This window comes from Hippocampus comes, unplaced genomic scaffold, assembly GCF_001891065.2.
Source record: "Hippocampus comes isolate QL1 unplaced genomic scaffold, H_comes_QL1_v1.1 scaffold191, whole genome shotgun sequence".
NCBI classification, from domain to species: domain Eukaryota; kingdom Metazoa; phylum Chordata; class Actinopteri; order Syngnathiformes; family Syngnathidae; genus Hippocampus; species Hippocampus comes.
Window position 1 is genome coordinate 28889 of NW_017805151.1, and position 17500 is coordinate 46388.

At 40.4% G+C, this 17500-nt stretch overlaps 1 protein-coding gene across 1 annotated transcript in view; it reads left to right on the forward strand.

Annotated features, from left to right (window-relative positions):
• Nucleotides 1-756: 756 nt before the first annotated feature.
• The window catches only part of mtmr14 (myotubularin related protein 14), a 37932-nt gene continuing 21188 nt past the window's right edge, over nt 757-17500 (forward strand). The window contains exons 1-10 of the mRNA XM_019868225.1: nt 757-1570; nt 2455-2603; nt 5841-5949; nt 6335-6410; nt 7794-7854; nt 7970-8092; nt 12244-12317; nt 14330-14400; nt 14499-14573; nt 16255-16321. Of these exons, the coding sequence (XP_019723784.1) occupies nt 1436-1570; nt 2455-2603; nt 5841-5949; nt 6335-6410; nt 7794-7854; nt 7970-8092; nt 12244-12317; nt 14330-14400; nt 14499-14573; nt 16255-16321 (940 nt within the window). The 5' untranslated portion in view covers nt 757-1435. The remainder of the gene's footprint in view (nt 1571-2454; nt 2604-5840; nt 5950-6334; nt 6411-7793; nt 7855-7969; nt 8093-12243; nt 12318-14329; nt 14401-14498; nt 14574-16254; nt 16322-17500) is intronic.

Here is a 17500-nt window from a genome sequence, read left to right on the forward strand (position 1 = left end):
CGCCACACTTTCTCCGCACAGAAGACACACAGGTTTTCCAGCTACGTCCATGAACATGTACTTCGACTCCCACCTTGTTTGAAACCCCCGGTTCTCAGTGTCCACCTTCCGTTTTGCCATTTTTGATGGGTATCTGAAAGCTAATGTCACTGTTATGGGAACGACTGCTAGACTAATAAATATTTAAATAAAGCGGCCGACTGCTTGGCGCGTCACCGTTGCATTGTGGGAAATGTAGTATTGGTGCGTGTAAAAGATCTGCGGGCTCTCGGCTTGCTGCGGTCTGCGGGCCGGTTCTAATAATAAATCAATATCATCCCAGGGGCCACTGAAAACATTCTCGCGGGCCGGATTTGGCCCGCGGGCCGGCACTTTGACATTTGCCTTAGGGGCTCGGTAGCATCGCACGGGCATCAGAGTTTTGGCGCGTTCTAAAATAATCTGAGTCGCACTGGTTCACTCTGATCGTTCGGAAATTTCGTGCGTTCCTCAAATTTGCCGTTCAGAAATCCCCAGTGCACCAAAAACAGAGTGCCAGTGCAAGCACTACTCGCTCCGACTGAAGACACGGTGCATTAGTTCATGACCTTGCACAGATGAAAGCGTTTCAAACACGATCTCCTGAATGGTGAAGAACATGGGCTGCGTTCGTAAATAATAGCCTCTCCCAACAATGTCAGAATAGTGCAAGAGCGTGAACCCGAATTTTCGAACGCGAATTTCTGAATGCACCTCAAAGGGGAGGTGATATGTCACATGGTTGCGCCAACTTCCTGTTTATCACAACTACGTATGGTGGATTGCAACATCGTGAGCCGCTGCTGGCGTTTTCATTCACATTAGTACTGAGACAGATTTGAGATTCTACTGAGGTACCGCCTTGCAAATTGATTCCTGTAGCATTACAGCCATAGCCATGGTTGCCAATTAAACTTGATGACTTGACGTCAAGGAAACGCGAGCAGGCCGTTACGGATCCTGGACGTTTCCTGAGTAGCTGACCGCAGTGTTCCCGGGCGGTGAAAGGTCTTGCCGCTCCACCTCCCGTCTGAAACGCAAACCACCACCTGAGAGCTGCAGGATTGCTGAACGAATTTACGAGGTTGTAGTAGCTTTACATATATGTGTAGTACATGAGTCTAATAGCACCACTTAGGCGTTTGAGGATAACTAGTACCAGTTAGCTAGCGGTAACTGGACTGGAACTCCTGGCCGGCCGTACGAGTCGTGTCAGTTTGTTTTGAAAGCGAAACAGGTCGCCGGTGCCCTGAATTCCGAAAGACCTTCCGGCACTGGCCCCTTCAAGAGGGCAGTCAGGAAGAGACTGGCTGGGAAGGGATGGCCTGGTCGGTCTCACCGTTCCAGCGGACAAGGAGCTGCGGTGTTTGAAGGCAATCGAGTACGGCTAGAGCCGCGCAACGCGGCTCGAGGCAGAATGATGGCCGCCTCCCCCTCCGTGGCCGGTGGCTTCAAGGCTACTGGGCTGTCGGCCAGAAAGGGCGAAGAAATAATGGATTTGATCGACTTATTTTCCAAGACCCAGTACAGAGCAAAGGAAGTCACTCCTCGGGTGAGTTTTTAAAATTGTGTTGGCTGTTGTTGCAACGTCGTGCTAACATCTGCCAGAAACGCACATTATTGTGGTTGAGAGAGGAAAGTAATTTCATCTGTGCTGTATGTTACACATAGAGCATATTTTACAATAAAAGCTGACTTGACTTGACTTATCTCATAATGTTTGTACAGTAATGTCAACAGACACTCATGAAACAAACACCAGCAAAAGCGATGGTTCCATCAACTTAATATTTCGTTGCGCAACCTTTAGAGGTAATCGGTTCATTGAAATAATTTCTGTAACTGTCAATTCTTACTTTCAGGTGTGAATGGTACGTTTTCAGGCGAGATGTTTCAGGTCATTCCACAGATGATCAGTAGGATTTCGATCAGGGCTCAAATGAATCCACGAAAGAATTATGCGATTCTTTGATGATTTTTAACAGTGTGTTGTGGGGCATTATCATGTTGGAAGACCCATGACCTGCTAAAGTCAAGAATCCTCCAAAGTATACCTCACAAACCTTTCAAATGGACTAAGTTTTATACTCGTTCTTGAAAAGCTGTAGCATGTAAATGTTCATTTCTAAGTTTACCAAAGAGACACACACACACACACGCACGCACACACACACACACACACACACACACACACACACACACACACACACACACACACACACACGTACCCTTTACTGTTCACATCTGATTTTGTTATAAATACAGTACATGATCTTCTATCTAAATAACAAAACATTGTGTTGTCAAAAACGATAGCTTTATATTTGTCCAGTACCATATAGATTTTTTACAATGAGAGCAATTTCAACATGACTGTTCTTCAGAGTCACAAAAACCTCATTGATCATAAGTTAACCTTTTTTTTTTAACTTTCAGATGGAGTCAATAGAAACCTGTTGTTTGGAGTTGTTTGCCAAAGATTACAAGTACAGTGTAATCCATAATGCCAATGGTGAAGTGTGTGGCCATTACCCACGGCGGATAGTGTTCCTGGAGTATGAATGCACAGATGTTGATCGAGACAGGTACCATTTGAAAATCTGACTGTGTCATATAATTTTCATGTAAAAATACCTCCCAGTGATTTAGGCTTTGCTTCTTATTTGTGCTGTATGCCTTTCTAATGTTTTACACTCGAGTGCAAAGGTTACTCTCTGTTCCAACACTGTTCCAACACTGTTGGATCACATCAAGATTGCACAAGAAAGCGAATGTTTGGCTACAAGTGCTTATGTCATAGCATAGGTGTTTTTAATGTTTCCTATTTAAGACATAAGGTCTGAATAACTGGGCTTCTTTACTATTGCTTTACTATGACTAAGATTTACTTACATCATGCAATTTTGCAACTGTTGCTTCTGGTGATGAACAAAGATGTTTTACTGACAGTTACAGGTTTTGCCCTGAGTCAGGGAACTTCAATGCCAATGTGGCGAAACTGGATAAATATCTCCTAGTCATACTTGAGTGCACGTACCTAGTTTGCCACAATGCCACATGTTTTATGTTTTACTGCTGTCTTATCCGCATGCGCAGCTCACAGCACAGAGACTGGAGCCCAAATAACACAAAGTGGATTTCAGGGAAGGTGTATATATTTTTTTTCCAGGTTGTAGGCATAGCTTGATGCTTGGGCTCAGGCACAGTGATACGCTGAAGCTGGGGCAAGCTATAGCCCCATCAGAAATCAGTGTAATCCCTCTAGCATTTTATTTGACATTTTAAAATATTTTTTAAAATTATGCTGGAATGGTAGACATGCAATTGCGTCAGCTCGACCCAGTTTTAGCCCCACCCAAAAAATCCCAACAACTGAGAGGGTGTAAAGCAGGGGTGGGCAAACTTTTTGGGTTGGAGGGCCACATTGATTTCTAAAATTTGACCGGTGGGCCGGGTCAGCACAAGATACAGTACATATAAAAAACTGCATATGTTGACAGTCCATACCAAACACAAAAGCATTTAAGTATTAACATACTTTTTTTTAATGAGAATAGTGAAACAACTATGGTACATGTCCTGAATGACCGTCCAAGTATGTTAACAACATACATGTGTGACAACACAAGCAACAAAGTGCAACAATATATTGCCCAAAAACTGTTCATAACACAAAAACTGCAGCATACAGTACAGGTATAAAGAAAATACAAAATAAAAAATATACAAAATATAACAAAGTTAGGCCTATTTGCTACAAAATGAGATGAGTAAGAGACCTGGTGGCTTTTCTTTCCACTCACTCACTGTCTCTAACTTTACCTCCCTCGATCACCACACATGACAGCATTGCTCAGCTGATGTCGTGCAACGAACTTTTGAAGCCAGCCACGGGACGCTTCGAAGTCCTCGATGCTCATAGTTAATGCTATGGAACTCGCCTCCTCTCTTATTCGTGGTCCACTTTGCTGAAAGTTTTTGACATGATAACAGTCAAACCATTCCAGGAAATGTTCATTTACTCGACTGTCCGTCGAGCCGCAAGCAATTCGCTCTGAGCATGGAAATTGCCAGAATCGGACTCAGCAAGAATCGCTTCCTTGTTTTTCAAAGTCTCGTAGTTTTGAGTCTTTCCGACCCCCACCGTCTCCTGAATATTTCGTACTTTGTAACCCGCTTCGTTTAATCAGATACATTTCACTTTCTCTTCCGTGATCATTACTGTTCCTCTTCGTTCAGATGTAGATGCCATGATCTACAGGACGTTAATGTAAATAAATTAAATTGAAAAAAATCGTGATTCCAGTAAAATTCACTGCAATCAAAAGTCACTTGCACGTCACCGTTTTGGATCAAATGATAGAAAATAGTGGCGCGAACACACTTATTCTGTTGTATCGAGTGGGAGTTGCTTGAGTTGGCGCTACTGTGGGCTTCCGGAACTTTCGTTGTTATGGATCGGTCGTTAATGTAATATAGTAGTAGAAAGTTTAATGCATACGTTTTTTTTTTTTTTGTTTTGTTTTTTGTTTTTTTACCGGGTTCGGGAATTTCCGTTTGACAGAGGTCCGCAGGTGGTAGTTAAGATTTCTCCCTCAATCTCTCTTCGTCTCTTCTCCCTCCCTGTGCTCTGCAACTTCAAGTAACTGCGCCACCTGGCATTGAAATGCCTGTCATTACAAGTCCAACTGAAATTAATGTAATCATTCACATCGAACCTTAATTGTGTACCAACCTTCGGCGGGCCGGATTAAAAAGACCAACAAGCCGGATCCGGCCCGCGGGCCGTAGTTTGCCCACCTCTGGTGGAAAGGGTTGACGCCTTATATCAGCAATTCAGTAATAAATAGATCTCAGTCTTTGTACGTTTTCAACACTTGTCTTCCAACATATCCATTGTATTTAAAAAGAAAAAAAACATGGAATGACTTAACAGGGTCCTTAATGTTTAAGGAGTGTTTGTTTTTATCCATTTATTGGAGTGCAAATTTTATTCAACATTTATTTTCAGTACATTTAAATGTAATCATTACATTTATACTTTATTTTATTCAAGCACAGAGTTAATGTTTGAACGATTCTAGTGGCTTACAATAATAATTACCAGTATAGTTTAAGAATAAAACCTGTCAGGTTTTATGAACACTTAGGCCCACTCTGTTACTGTATTTTGATGTTGTCATTACAGTGGTACTCGTAGAGCTACATTTTTTTTTTAAATACAATACATTAATGTGGAACTTGCAATAAAAAGTTTGAGAACCATTGCCTTAGTTGATTGATGGATACCATATTTATTGAATTTATGTCAGTGTTATATTATACATCCATCCATCCATCCATCCATCCATTTTCTGATCTGTTTATCCTCACAAAGATCGCGGACTAGCTGGAGCCTATTCCAGCTGTTATCGGGCAATAGGCGGGATACAGGGCACACAAAGACAAACAACCATTCACGTCCACGATCACACCTAGGGACAATTTAGAGCAGTGGTTCTTAACCTGGGTTCCATCGAACCCCAGGGGTTTGGTGAATCTGTCTCAGGGGTTCGACGGAGCCTTTGCTATGGAGGTTAACAGCTGTACAGGAAATGCTTCAAATGAGAAGTCGTTTCTCACAGTTTAAAACAGTCCCCAGGTTTCTTAATAACATGTCTGTGACGTGCACTGCCTTACCTTTGGTTTGGATGTTCAAGGCGTACCCCGCCTACTGCCCAAAGTCAGTTGGGATAGGCTCCAGCATGCCTGCCCACCCTCGTGAGGATAAAGTATTTCAGATAATGCATAACGAATAAACCAAAGTTTTTTTGTCTTTCTAGGTTTGAGAGCACAGTGCAGATCAGTAAGCTTCAAGATTTGGTGAACCGGAGTAAACTGGCCCGATGCAGAGGGCGCTTCGTCTGTCCAGTCATTTTCTACAATGGCAAGGTACTGCTGTGTTACAGGAAATTCTCAATCTTTCGTTTGGTCTATAGTTCCTCTCGAAATCACAAAACTCAGCAGAGAAGGTCACGATTCCACTGCCAGAAATGAAAGTGAACATTATCAGCCATTTCAAACAATTCACAACACTAGTGTAAATTTGCAAACAAGCTCAGCAATGTTTCATACAGGAAACATCATTAAAAAAATCTCTATTGTTTCTGTTATGCACAGTTATACAATAGTCACAAATCATTGATATCAAACAAAAGAAGTTCAAACTCAAGTCTCTCTTAAGAATTCATGTATATGCCAATTAATTTAGGTCAGGATTGCTATTATTTTGTATTGCATCTGAAGTCACAACTGTGCCTTTTCTCCATCACTACAGCACATTTGTCGTTCGTCCACTCTGGCAGGCTGGGGGGAACTCTATGGACGCACAGGCTATAATTACATCTTTTCTGGTACAAACACAAGCACAAACACTCAGAGTCACATGCAAGCACAGACACGTACTGTAAATAAAATCTAAAATGGGGAAGTTGTTGTTTTTCCGCCAATTTGTTGCTTGAGTTTCATATGTGCTTGCTAGCACATCAATAATAACCAGACAGGTAGCAAAAATTACTTCAACATGGAGTCAATACTTCTCTAAAATTGGATGTTTTCTCTACAATAGGCCGCTGCTATTCACGAGGGATTGAGACCGGGCCTACATCATGGCTCAAAATTTGTTTTTTTTTTTTGTTTGTTTGTTTGTTTTTTGTTTTTTCTTTGCAGTGCAGTTTTGCGAACCAATTACTTAATTTGAGGGTCAAATTTCTAAATTTGTGGAGGAATTTTCTTAATTTCTTTGTCAGATTAATTCTACGGAACCAACGCAAGTGTTTTATTGAACAATAAAAATCTCACAATACAATGAATGAACAATTCTGTTATATATAATCAACAGTTCTTTATCTCTGAAATTAACATTGTGTATTGCAGCAAAAATCAATTCAAAAAAGATCGACTGCAATATAAATTTGAGAACATTTACTCTGCAGGCCCCAAAAGTCAAAATCAAAACTGCATTGTGAAAGCACACAAATAACACACGAGTTTTAACATTTTATTCGATCTAGCTATATATGCTGTGTGTGTGTGTGTGTGTGTGTGTGTGTGTGTGTATATGTATATATATATATATATATATATATATATATATGTATATATACACACACACACACACACACACTGTTGTTCATCAGCTCTAGATGGTACCCGGAAATAAGAGCGAGAATTATTATCTCTACTATTGTTTTCGTTTGATGTAAAACCAAATGGTTTTCAGTATTTAGCAAAAATAAAAGTATTGGCCTTACTGTTCCAATATTTTTCTACTCCCCAAGAATGTCTAGTTCTATTCAGTTTGATGTGGATAAATGAAGTACCACATCATGTGGGCAATCTCATTTGATACATTTGATACATTGAATCAAAATACAATCCTTTAATACACAATTCATGTAACCTCTTTATTAGGGCACTTTCAACTCTCAGGTTAAGGGTTGATGTGATTCCTGGTATTATCTTAAGTCAGGCATGTCCAGCTCCGGACCTGGAGGGCCGCCGTCCTGCCTGTTTTCCATCTCTCCCGGTTGCAACACACCTGATTCAGATGATCAGCTCATCAGTCAGCTATGAAGCAGCATTAGAGCAATCCTGATTATTTGAATCAGGTGTGTTGCTCCTGGGAGAGCTGGAAAACAGGCAGGACAGCGGCCCTTGAGGACCGACTTTGGAAAACTCCTGTCTTAAGTGTTGAAATCCACTTCATGCAGTAAAAACCTATGTGTACCCTGTAGGGGGCAGTGATGATACATGGGCAGACTCTGAGGAGATTCCAGAGGATGACTGTGGAGTCAGGTAATCAAACAGAGTTTTAGGAATGGAAACCTAGGTTGTCACGTTTTTGGGCCTGTGTCACTCGTTCACAGTAATGAAGCTTCCATGCTTTTTGTTTTTCTCAATTTCTACTCAGGAATGGGGACTCACAGCTTTTTGATAAGGTCCGAGGCCACGACATTAAGCTCCTCCGGTACTTGTCCGTTCGCTACATCTGCGACCTTATGGTGGAGAACAAGAAGGTTAAGTTTGGCCTGAAGTAAGAAACAATGTGCTACATACTATATACTTCTTCTAGAGCAGTGGTTCTTAACCTTCTTAGAGGTACCGATCACAACCAGTTAATATGCACATTCACCGAACCCTTCATTCGTGAAAAATAAATATATATATTTTTTACAAATTCAAGACACAAAAAACACATTTATTAAAAGCAGGAAAAAGTAAATAACATTTCAAGAGATAAGTATACTTTTTTTTTTTTTTTTTCCAATTGTATGACGTACTATCACGACAGTCACATGGTGACTACTGAGCGAACAAAATTTCCCACAGCACTGATTGGACAAACAATGTAATGTGATCATCTGCAGCCAGTGATGGCCAAGTGGGCATGTTATAACTACATATATAACTGTTAGTCGCGTGTGTCTTACCCTCCATGGCAGAGGCTCCGTCGAACCCAAGAGACCGATTTATCGAACCCCTAGGGTTCGATCGAACCCAAGTTAAGAACCACTGTTCTAGAGTTTGTGGTTAGCTGTGAAGCAGTGGAGAAGCTGGACTTTTATCCAGGAGGTGGCCAAGACTATCTGGGGTCCGCAAAACCAAAATCTCTCTCTCTCTCTCTCTCTCTCTCTCTCTCTCTCTCTCTCTCTCTCTCTTGCTGTCTCGCCCTCTCGCTCTTCACCCACACACTTCAACTTTTAACACAACATGGACCGCAAGAAAGTAAATTAGAAAGAACTTTGGTAAAATAAGAATACCGGCATACTAAAACACAGTAGTCGCAATTGAAAACCCAATAAAAACAAATACTGATTGTTCCTGCTCATTTTTGCCTTTTAGGAGCGATGTGGTGCCCGTCTATGGTTGGAGTACACATATTGAATAAGAACAAGTTGCGATTGAACTCTATTAATATAACTCGATTTTCACAGAAGGGAAAAATTTGTGCGAAAAACATAGCATATTTTCCCATAATACCACAGGGTATTCCACATAAAAAAAGCTGTTTTTAGCATTTTAGCCCATATTTTACCAACAAAAACGGATGACTTTACCAAAATGTCCAAGTGACTTTATCAATACGTCAATCTACTTTGCATATGTATGACCTTACACCAGTGGTTCTCAATTATTTTCTGTCATGCCCCCCCCCAAGAAGAAGAAAACATCTCGCCCCCCCCCCCTGTGACTATAAATACCTGTAGTATCATTTTTTCTATAAAATTGTTGTAAGTACACCTCTGCATAACACTGTATCCTTATTAACGTATAAGAGAATAAAAAAAGAAATATGGACCAACTTGCAACAAAGCTATATAAATCAGCATGTATTGTATTGTATTGTAAAGAATAGCTTTATTAACTATAACAGAAAAGAGTTAAAGTGCATCTGAAATTCAAAAGTAAAATTAAATCCTTAATTTAACTATAAATATTTTTTGACTGACCATGTCAAACCATATGACACTGAAAAATAAAATTACATAAAATCAATAACTAATAATGCATTCAAACTAATCACCAACATTATCTCAGGAGCACAATATTAAAACAACTTTAACCAGCTAAAAATATATATATAAAATAATTTGTGCTGATTTTTTTTTTTTTTTTTTTTAATCGAAGATGATGTCTGGATTAATGGCTACAAGTAGCAGTCACAAAACGGGATGATTGTTGGCAATATTCGGCACGTTTTCTCTGGGAAAAAAAACTCTTATCAACGAGATTGTGTTGTAATGTCTTTAAGTGACGCCTTAATTCGTTTGGCTTCATGTTATCCGATGTCTTTCCTCCCACCATAGTCACGGTGAAGCCAAGAGCTACATATGCTTCGTCATTATTATTATTTACTCATCTTCACTCTCGATAGACCTCTTTTCTCCGTCTCTCTCTCTCTCCGTCTGTCGACTTCGTGTCTACACTTCAAGCTCATACTCTGTGCCGTGTGCAAAGCGCTCATGCTCAGTGCGAACAAAACAGAGCGAATGCTCCCAGCGCACTCTGCCAAGGTGAGCGCCACTGCCCCCTAATGTAGTCGAGGTGCAATTGCACTTTATTCTAGGACAGTAAAAAAATTAATAAATAAATAAAAAGCATGTTCCCGAGGCCAAACGCGCCCCCGCTGACAGAGCCTCGCGCCCCCCCAGGGGGGCGCGCCCCACTATTTGAGAACCACTGCCTTACACAAACATGCTGGAATGACTTTGCAGTACGTTGGAATGATGTAGCCTCATCAAAAACGATTACATGAGCAGTTCCAACTTCTGTACAAAACAAGTCCTCAGAGGCAGAAATCTCTCGTTCTCACACATTATCGCACAAAAACAGAGAGGAACAGACGTTTCTGGATATGCGCTGATGTTACCCCAGGGTTTCCGCAGAGGACTGGAGACGGGAGCGTTGTAAAAAGGCGATGCTGTCAAAAAAGATATGTTTCGGAAAATAGTTCTTGCTATCTGAGGAACCTGCTTTTGTACAATAAAAACCCTGACATTGCTGTTTTGTTTTTACAGTTGTTTTCTTGTTCCTCAGGTCACTTTTTTGATTGATTTTATAATGTTCACGTCACATGACATGGCCATTCCAGCATTTGGTCCCTTCAGAAACACTCGAGTAACATTGGCGGAACATATCCGGTAGTGAAAGTACTTTGTTTCGTTTATAGATCACTTGTGATCATGTGAAACGTCTGCCTTGTTTGGAAATTGGTGGTGGAACTGAATCTTTATGTGCAGTGTTCTGTGTTGAGATTATCAGAGCACACCACACACAGTACATCCCATATTGTGTTTGTTTTTTGTTTTCCTTCATGTTTGCGGTCTGAAACCTAGCCTCATGTGTGTACTCGGTCTTAGAAACATAGGATGAATCTTGGATGTGGTTGGGAGGTACTAACTGGTAAAAGTCGAGAGGTTAAAAGTTAGTATGTTCCTGATACATTTTTTTTTTCACGAAGGAGATTTACCGTATTTTCCATACTAAAAGGCGCACTGGATTATGAGGCATACCTTCAATTAATGGCCCATATTTAAAATGTTTTCATATATTGCACGCACTGGACTATAAGGCGCAATCTACAATGCATCCACTAGATGGAGCTCTAGGTGCGTCTTTGTCCGTCTCCGTGCCTTCTCTTCTTCCGGTCGACTCGAGAGGCGTTCATGACCACCTCCAAAAAACGTAAATTAACGATTACTCCAATGAAACGACGAAAATTGAAAATACAGTAATGCATCAAAACAGAATATCACAAAATAAATTCTATAGCCCCGTAGCTGCAACAGAACGATCAGATGTCCGTAAATTTGATCTTTGTTTTACTGTTTGGTGCCTACTACCATCTTTGTTACTGATTATTGCTTTATTGTTGTATATATTTTAGTTGCTCGATGTACAGCACTTTGTATGGAGCAATGGCTGTTTGAAAGTGCTCTATAAATACAGTTGAGTTAAATTGGAGGAGACTGGACTGTCTCAGAAGTGTTGTGTACTGTATTCACAAATGAGGAAATCACAAAATAAATTCTGTAGTGGGGCTATAGAATTTATTTTGTGATTTTCCCGCTTGATTTTCTGTTTTGATGCAATATTTTCAATTTTCGTAGTTTCATTGAAGGAATAGTAAATTTACGTTTTTCCGAGGTGGTCATGAACGCCTCTCGAGTCGAATGGAAGAAGAGAAGGCACTGAGACAGACAAAGACGTACCTGTATTTGTTGAGACTGTGAAAACCATTAATAAAGTGTGCGTTTTAAAAAACAACACCACAGCTCTCCTTTTTTCGGAGCTGCAACAAAAACTTATTTAATAAAGCAGCGTCACAGTTCACTGAACCAACAGCAAGTTATAACATTGTAAGCATGTCTCCAGCAAGGAGCCATCTTGGGGTTGGATGTATTACCGTAATGACCATACACAAGGCGCACCGGATTTTAAGGCGCGAGGTGAGCTTTTAAGAAAATGGAAGACTTTTTGGTGCGTGCTATAGTGCAGAAAATACGGTACCTTGAATGTTGTGATTTTCAAAAGAGCACGTTGAATGCTCCTGGAGCGCTTCAACAAATTGTTCTTCTTACTTAAAAATAAAAATTAGTATGAGTAAATGGATCCAATAATACAGTGCTCCGTAACATTTCAGACACTGACCCTACATGTCATCTTTGTTTCTTTTCTTCCCAGTGTGACATCTTCTGAGAAGGCTGACAAAGCCCAACGCTATGCAGACTTCACTTTGCTCTCTGTGCCTTACCCTGGTAAGAAAGCATAAAAAAGTCATTGTTCATATTTGTGAATTAAAAATATATTTTTACCATTTTTGTGATTATATGCATAAGTGCTATAAACTGTAAAAGTGCCCTTGTTTTCTTTGTCTGAGGCTGGATTTGCACTGCTGGTCCAAGTGACCAATTCCGATTCAGTGACTCGATCACATTATTAGGTTCAGCAGCAACCGCTGCAAGGTCCCTGTTGATTTTGTAAGAATTATTATTATAAATGCTGCGAGGAACCTATTGTTTTCAAAGAAATTATTATTATTAAAATCATTATTATTATTATTATTATTATGCTCATTATTGGGGCCTCAGCATCGAAACCTGCAAGTAATGTGTTGTTTTTCTTCTTCTTCTTCTGTGGAAAAATTCACATTTTGGAGGAACTAAACCTAAACGAAAACTCGCCAAACTTTGCACACACATTGGGCCGAGGGAAAAATGTTACATTTTAAAGTCGCCATACACAAGTACAAAAACATAGAGCCGTAGCTCCTCCTTCAAGGGTTTGACAGACCCTGTCCTGGATGTTTGACTTATGACTATGAAAATTGGTTGGCACGTGCCGCACCTTTCGACATACAAACACACTTTGGCAGCTTTACCCGAACATGTTCAAGGAAGTGAGTAATGAGTATTTAGTGTACAATTTCTGTCCATTTTCAAGGGTCATACATTCGCAATTGACTTGAAACTTGGGCTGTATCATTTAAACGACAGCTGGAAAAAATATTTTACGTTTATGACGTGCATAGCAGGTTAATGGAACACTTTAAATTGTCCCTAGGTGTGATTGTCAGCGCAAATTGTTGTTCGTCTATGTATTCCCTGCGATTGGCTGGCAACCAGTTAAGAGTGTCCCTCTCCTGCTGCCCGAAGACACCTGGGATAGACTCCAGCACAACCGCGACCCTTGTGACGATAAGCGCATTGGAATATGGATGGATGCTTTGGAAGCAGCTACATTGTTATTTAAAATCCAGTTCATTCCCCTGTATTAAAGCTGCATTGTGCAGATTCTCTCCTTCCCAAACTTGCAATTTTGCATTACAACAACAGACGCTTTGTAATTGCTGTGGGCTAGGGTTGCGCATTAACTCTTTCATTCCACAAGATGTACTTGTCCGTCTTTTTAAAATTAGGCCCCGCCTACCAAGGACGTACTTGTACATCTAAGTCTTTTTTTGTGTGTCATAGAGAGGAGGAGGGTCTGATGCAATCTGTGAATGAGAATAAGCCGTTTGCATTGTAAATCATGTAAAAAAAGCGACCAGTAGGTGGCAGTGGTGCCTCACGTGCTTGAAATGCATGTTTTTACAAAAAGCTCTCTTTCTCCGTTTTTTGCCCAGGAATCGCCATTTTCATGAAACTTAGCCATTTTGTAATGTCAATTGCTGAAGAATGGAAAAAGATAGAAACATATTTTTTTTCTGCTGAAAGGGGAGTCCAAACTTTATTTTGGCATGCTCCATGTTTATATAGCATTGGAACCAAAATTTCTGTGGGCCTTGCAACATCAGTCAAAATCCAGTAAAATGCTGGGATTGAGGGGGTTGTTCCAGTGAAAATGGCTGGGATTGAATGAGTTAAGTGGATCGTTAGTCAATGGTCAATCACCAAGGGAGTGTCGGTTGATCCCATGGCATTAAGTCATTCATAAGCCCTCACCGTTTCATACTATTGATATGCAATTACGTGCCCAGTAGGTTTTTGTCAACGGGAGTAAAGTTTAAAAGTAAAAAAAAAAAAGGCCTATCATCGTTCGTGTCAGTAGACATGGCCCCGTAATTATCATTGGTTATGGAAATGACTCATTTGATGTACAGGCCAGCCAGTCATATGAACACCCGTCGAATAGTCTCATACAACGGTGCTATCTGCTGCAAAACTCTGATCAAAGTAGCAGGTTAGATGGATGGACATATGATGTGGGCGGAGCATTTAACTCTGCATTTCACAATTCCTTCTTAATCCATTGCTTTCGTTTGTTCAAGGGTGTGAATTTTTTAAAGACTACAAAGACCGAGACTACACAGCTGAGGGACTTGTGTTCAACTGGAATCAGGTACTCACTATTATTGAAGAATATGATTCATTTAAAATTGTAGTTGGCTTTGTAAGGAATGACGTTCGGGCCAAATTGACATCCTTATTTCCCGACAGGACTATGTGGATGCTCCCTTGACGATCCCTGAGTGCTTCACCAAGAACTTAAACATTGACTGGGCTCAGTACCAGGTACTCTTATATGAGCAAGCATTTGTCTAATGTAGAGCCCAACTGTTTGGGATTTTTGGTGCAGATACATATATTGAGAGTGGGGGGAAAAAAAATTCACAATGAATGATAGGAAGGAGTCTACTTTTTTTAAACTTATTCACTGCCGTTGACAGGTAGCTACTATGTCAATAGTATAAAAACTGCTATGGCTGGCAGTCATTGCGTTAATGCCATGTGACCGACACCCCCTTCACGAGTTTTGTGCCCCAAGCTTCAGCTGTTGTATTGATGTTCCTTCAGTATTTCACATTATGTTCGTTCATCATGATTCCATCTATTATGTGAGGTGCCTACAGTCACTCTTGTAGCAAAACAATTCCAAAACATGACGATGCCAACCCCCCCATTTCACAGTTGAGATGGGGTTTTTTTTCAGCCATGCAAGTTTCCACCTTCTCTGGGCATTGAATCAATTGCAACTGAACTACACTTTTTGTTTTAAAAGTGAATGCGAATATCCACAAGCATTCTTTCCACTTTATACTCCAAATGTAACTGTGCGCACCATGAGAAAACATTTCAGTTTTAGTTTTGTCAGACCACAGGACATCTTTCCAAAAATTAAGATGTATGCCCCTGTGTGCATGATCTTTGTGTGTGTGTGTGTGTGTGTGTGTGTGTGTGTGTGTGTGTGTGTGTGTGCGTGTGCGTGCGTGTGATTTGTCTGTGGATAGTAACGCACACTTACCAGCTTCAGTAAGCATCTTCACAATAATTTTTGCTTTTGTTATTGGGTTGACATGCACATTTCGGACCAAAGCGTATTCATCTCTGGGAGACAGAGCATGTCTCTCAACTGAGCGGTATGATGTTTGGACATTTTCATGGTGTTTTGACGTGTGAATACTTGTTTGAAAAGATGAGCGTGCCAGCTTCATGCACTTGGAAATTGAACCAGACTTGTGGAAGTGCATAGTTCTCTTCCCTCATCTTGACAGATTTTTTTTCAGGGTTGGCCATCTTCTACTATGAAGGTGGCCGCAATTTTTCATCAACACTTCCAGGGGGCCACATAGTACAGAACAGGGAACCGCGTCATCCTCGCGGTTCAGCACCCTTGATTTGCCTGTTCAGCGATTTTTAATTTTAGCAATATTTTTTTCAATTCGACGGAGAAGCCAACCATTTTTTTGTGGAAAATGCACATTGGTAGGATATTCTGTCTTAATCAATAATTGAGGAGTTGATTAACTATTCTTATATTCCCCTCAAATAGTGGGAATCCACTATACTATGCTCTCTAAAACTTGCGTGGAAAAAAGAAATATATCTCCATGACATGCACAACACCATTTTTCCAGAAAGACGTCTTGTTAATGTGCACTTAAGTCTAATGTTATATTATGTTATAATGTCACAGGTTCTTAAGTGGAGCTCTCCAGCTGTTTCTCTTGGAGAAATGTGTTGCACTTTATCAGGCAATGCACAAGACACACAGCAGCAGCGCGACAGAAACGCAGCGTAAAAAAAAACAAACAAATAATTGTGACATTTTGACTGATGTCAATTTATCAGTGATGCGCTATCATTTGTGTAATGATAAATCGGTCATGCAGTGTTAAACCTCCATTTGACCCTCCTTCCTCGAGCTTGCCTCCCAACAGAATCTGTTTTGTGTCTTGTCCATATATGTTTTTAGTCGTGGGACCTGGTGGAACAGACGCAGAACTACCTGAAGCTACTTCTACACATCATCAACAGTGATGGTAGGAAATGTAATTTCTTTTTCATCAGAAACACCTCCACCAAGGTCAACCAATTGAAAATGTTACTCTGTTCCCGCCAGATGGTTCATTGTTTTGAAATGTGCATTTGTAAACAACCGCATTCATAGTTTTTCACAGTACACTTACTTATCTATCGATTATGTCAATGATCTGATCCACAAAATAAGACATTACAGCAGCAAACACAATCTTGTTCAATCTGGGTCGTTCTGTGCTGTCATGGAATATGTTAGCCTGAAAGTGAATCTATTGTGAACCTTGTCACATGTTTTATGAGCGGAAAGACTATGATCTGGGAGGCAGAATATTCCCACCTCCGTGCCCCCAACCACCCAAGTAATGGTGTTTGTGTAGCGCACAGGTGTCAAACTCAAGGCCTGGAGGCCAAATCTGGCCCACCACCTCATTTTATGCGGCCTCGCGAAAGCAAATCAAACATGTCAACTTCCACGATGATTGCTAAAAAATGTAACATTTCAACTTCTCATATGTAATAAGTAAGTGAGATACTGTAAGTATTTTTTGGTTACTAAAGCCCCCAGTACACTAACTTAAACAATCGTTGAATGAGCCATTATTCTGGACTTCATGATATGCTTTCACACTCATAATGGCCCTTCAAGGGAAACGATCACTACAATGTGGCCCGCTGTTAAAAATGAGTTTGACACCCCTGGTATAGGTTTTTGGGTTTTTTTTTAGACTGGTAAAAATTCCCCAAAACATTTTATTGATGTAAAAGAATAAAGACCTAGCTACAGTATGTGTGTGTGTTTTTTTTTTAATTTTTTAATTTTTTTTATTTTAACATTTCTTTAATTCAAAATACTTTTCATCACTTGCCGTAAAGTACGTGAACTTCTGGCCACACACGTTCAGCCGGAAACAGTTGCAACCAGCTGGCAGGCTTTTATTTCTCACATGAAAAATAGCCCAATTGTTGACCTCAAATGAAATAGTTTTTTTGCTAAATAAGGATATGAAATATACTGCGGTCATACCTAATGTGTTAAGCTGTTCTTGCGACGTGTTTACATCTAAAGTCAATACAGTTTGCGTAGATAGGGCCGAATCTGTACAGCACACATATCACGTAAATGTGAGTAAACAGAAAAATGGGTACTGTCTGGGACTTCATCAGGAGCACAATGTGAGGCG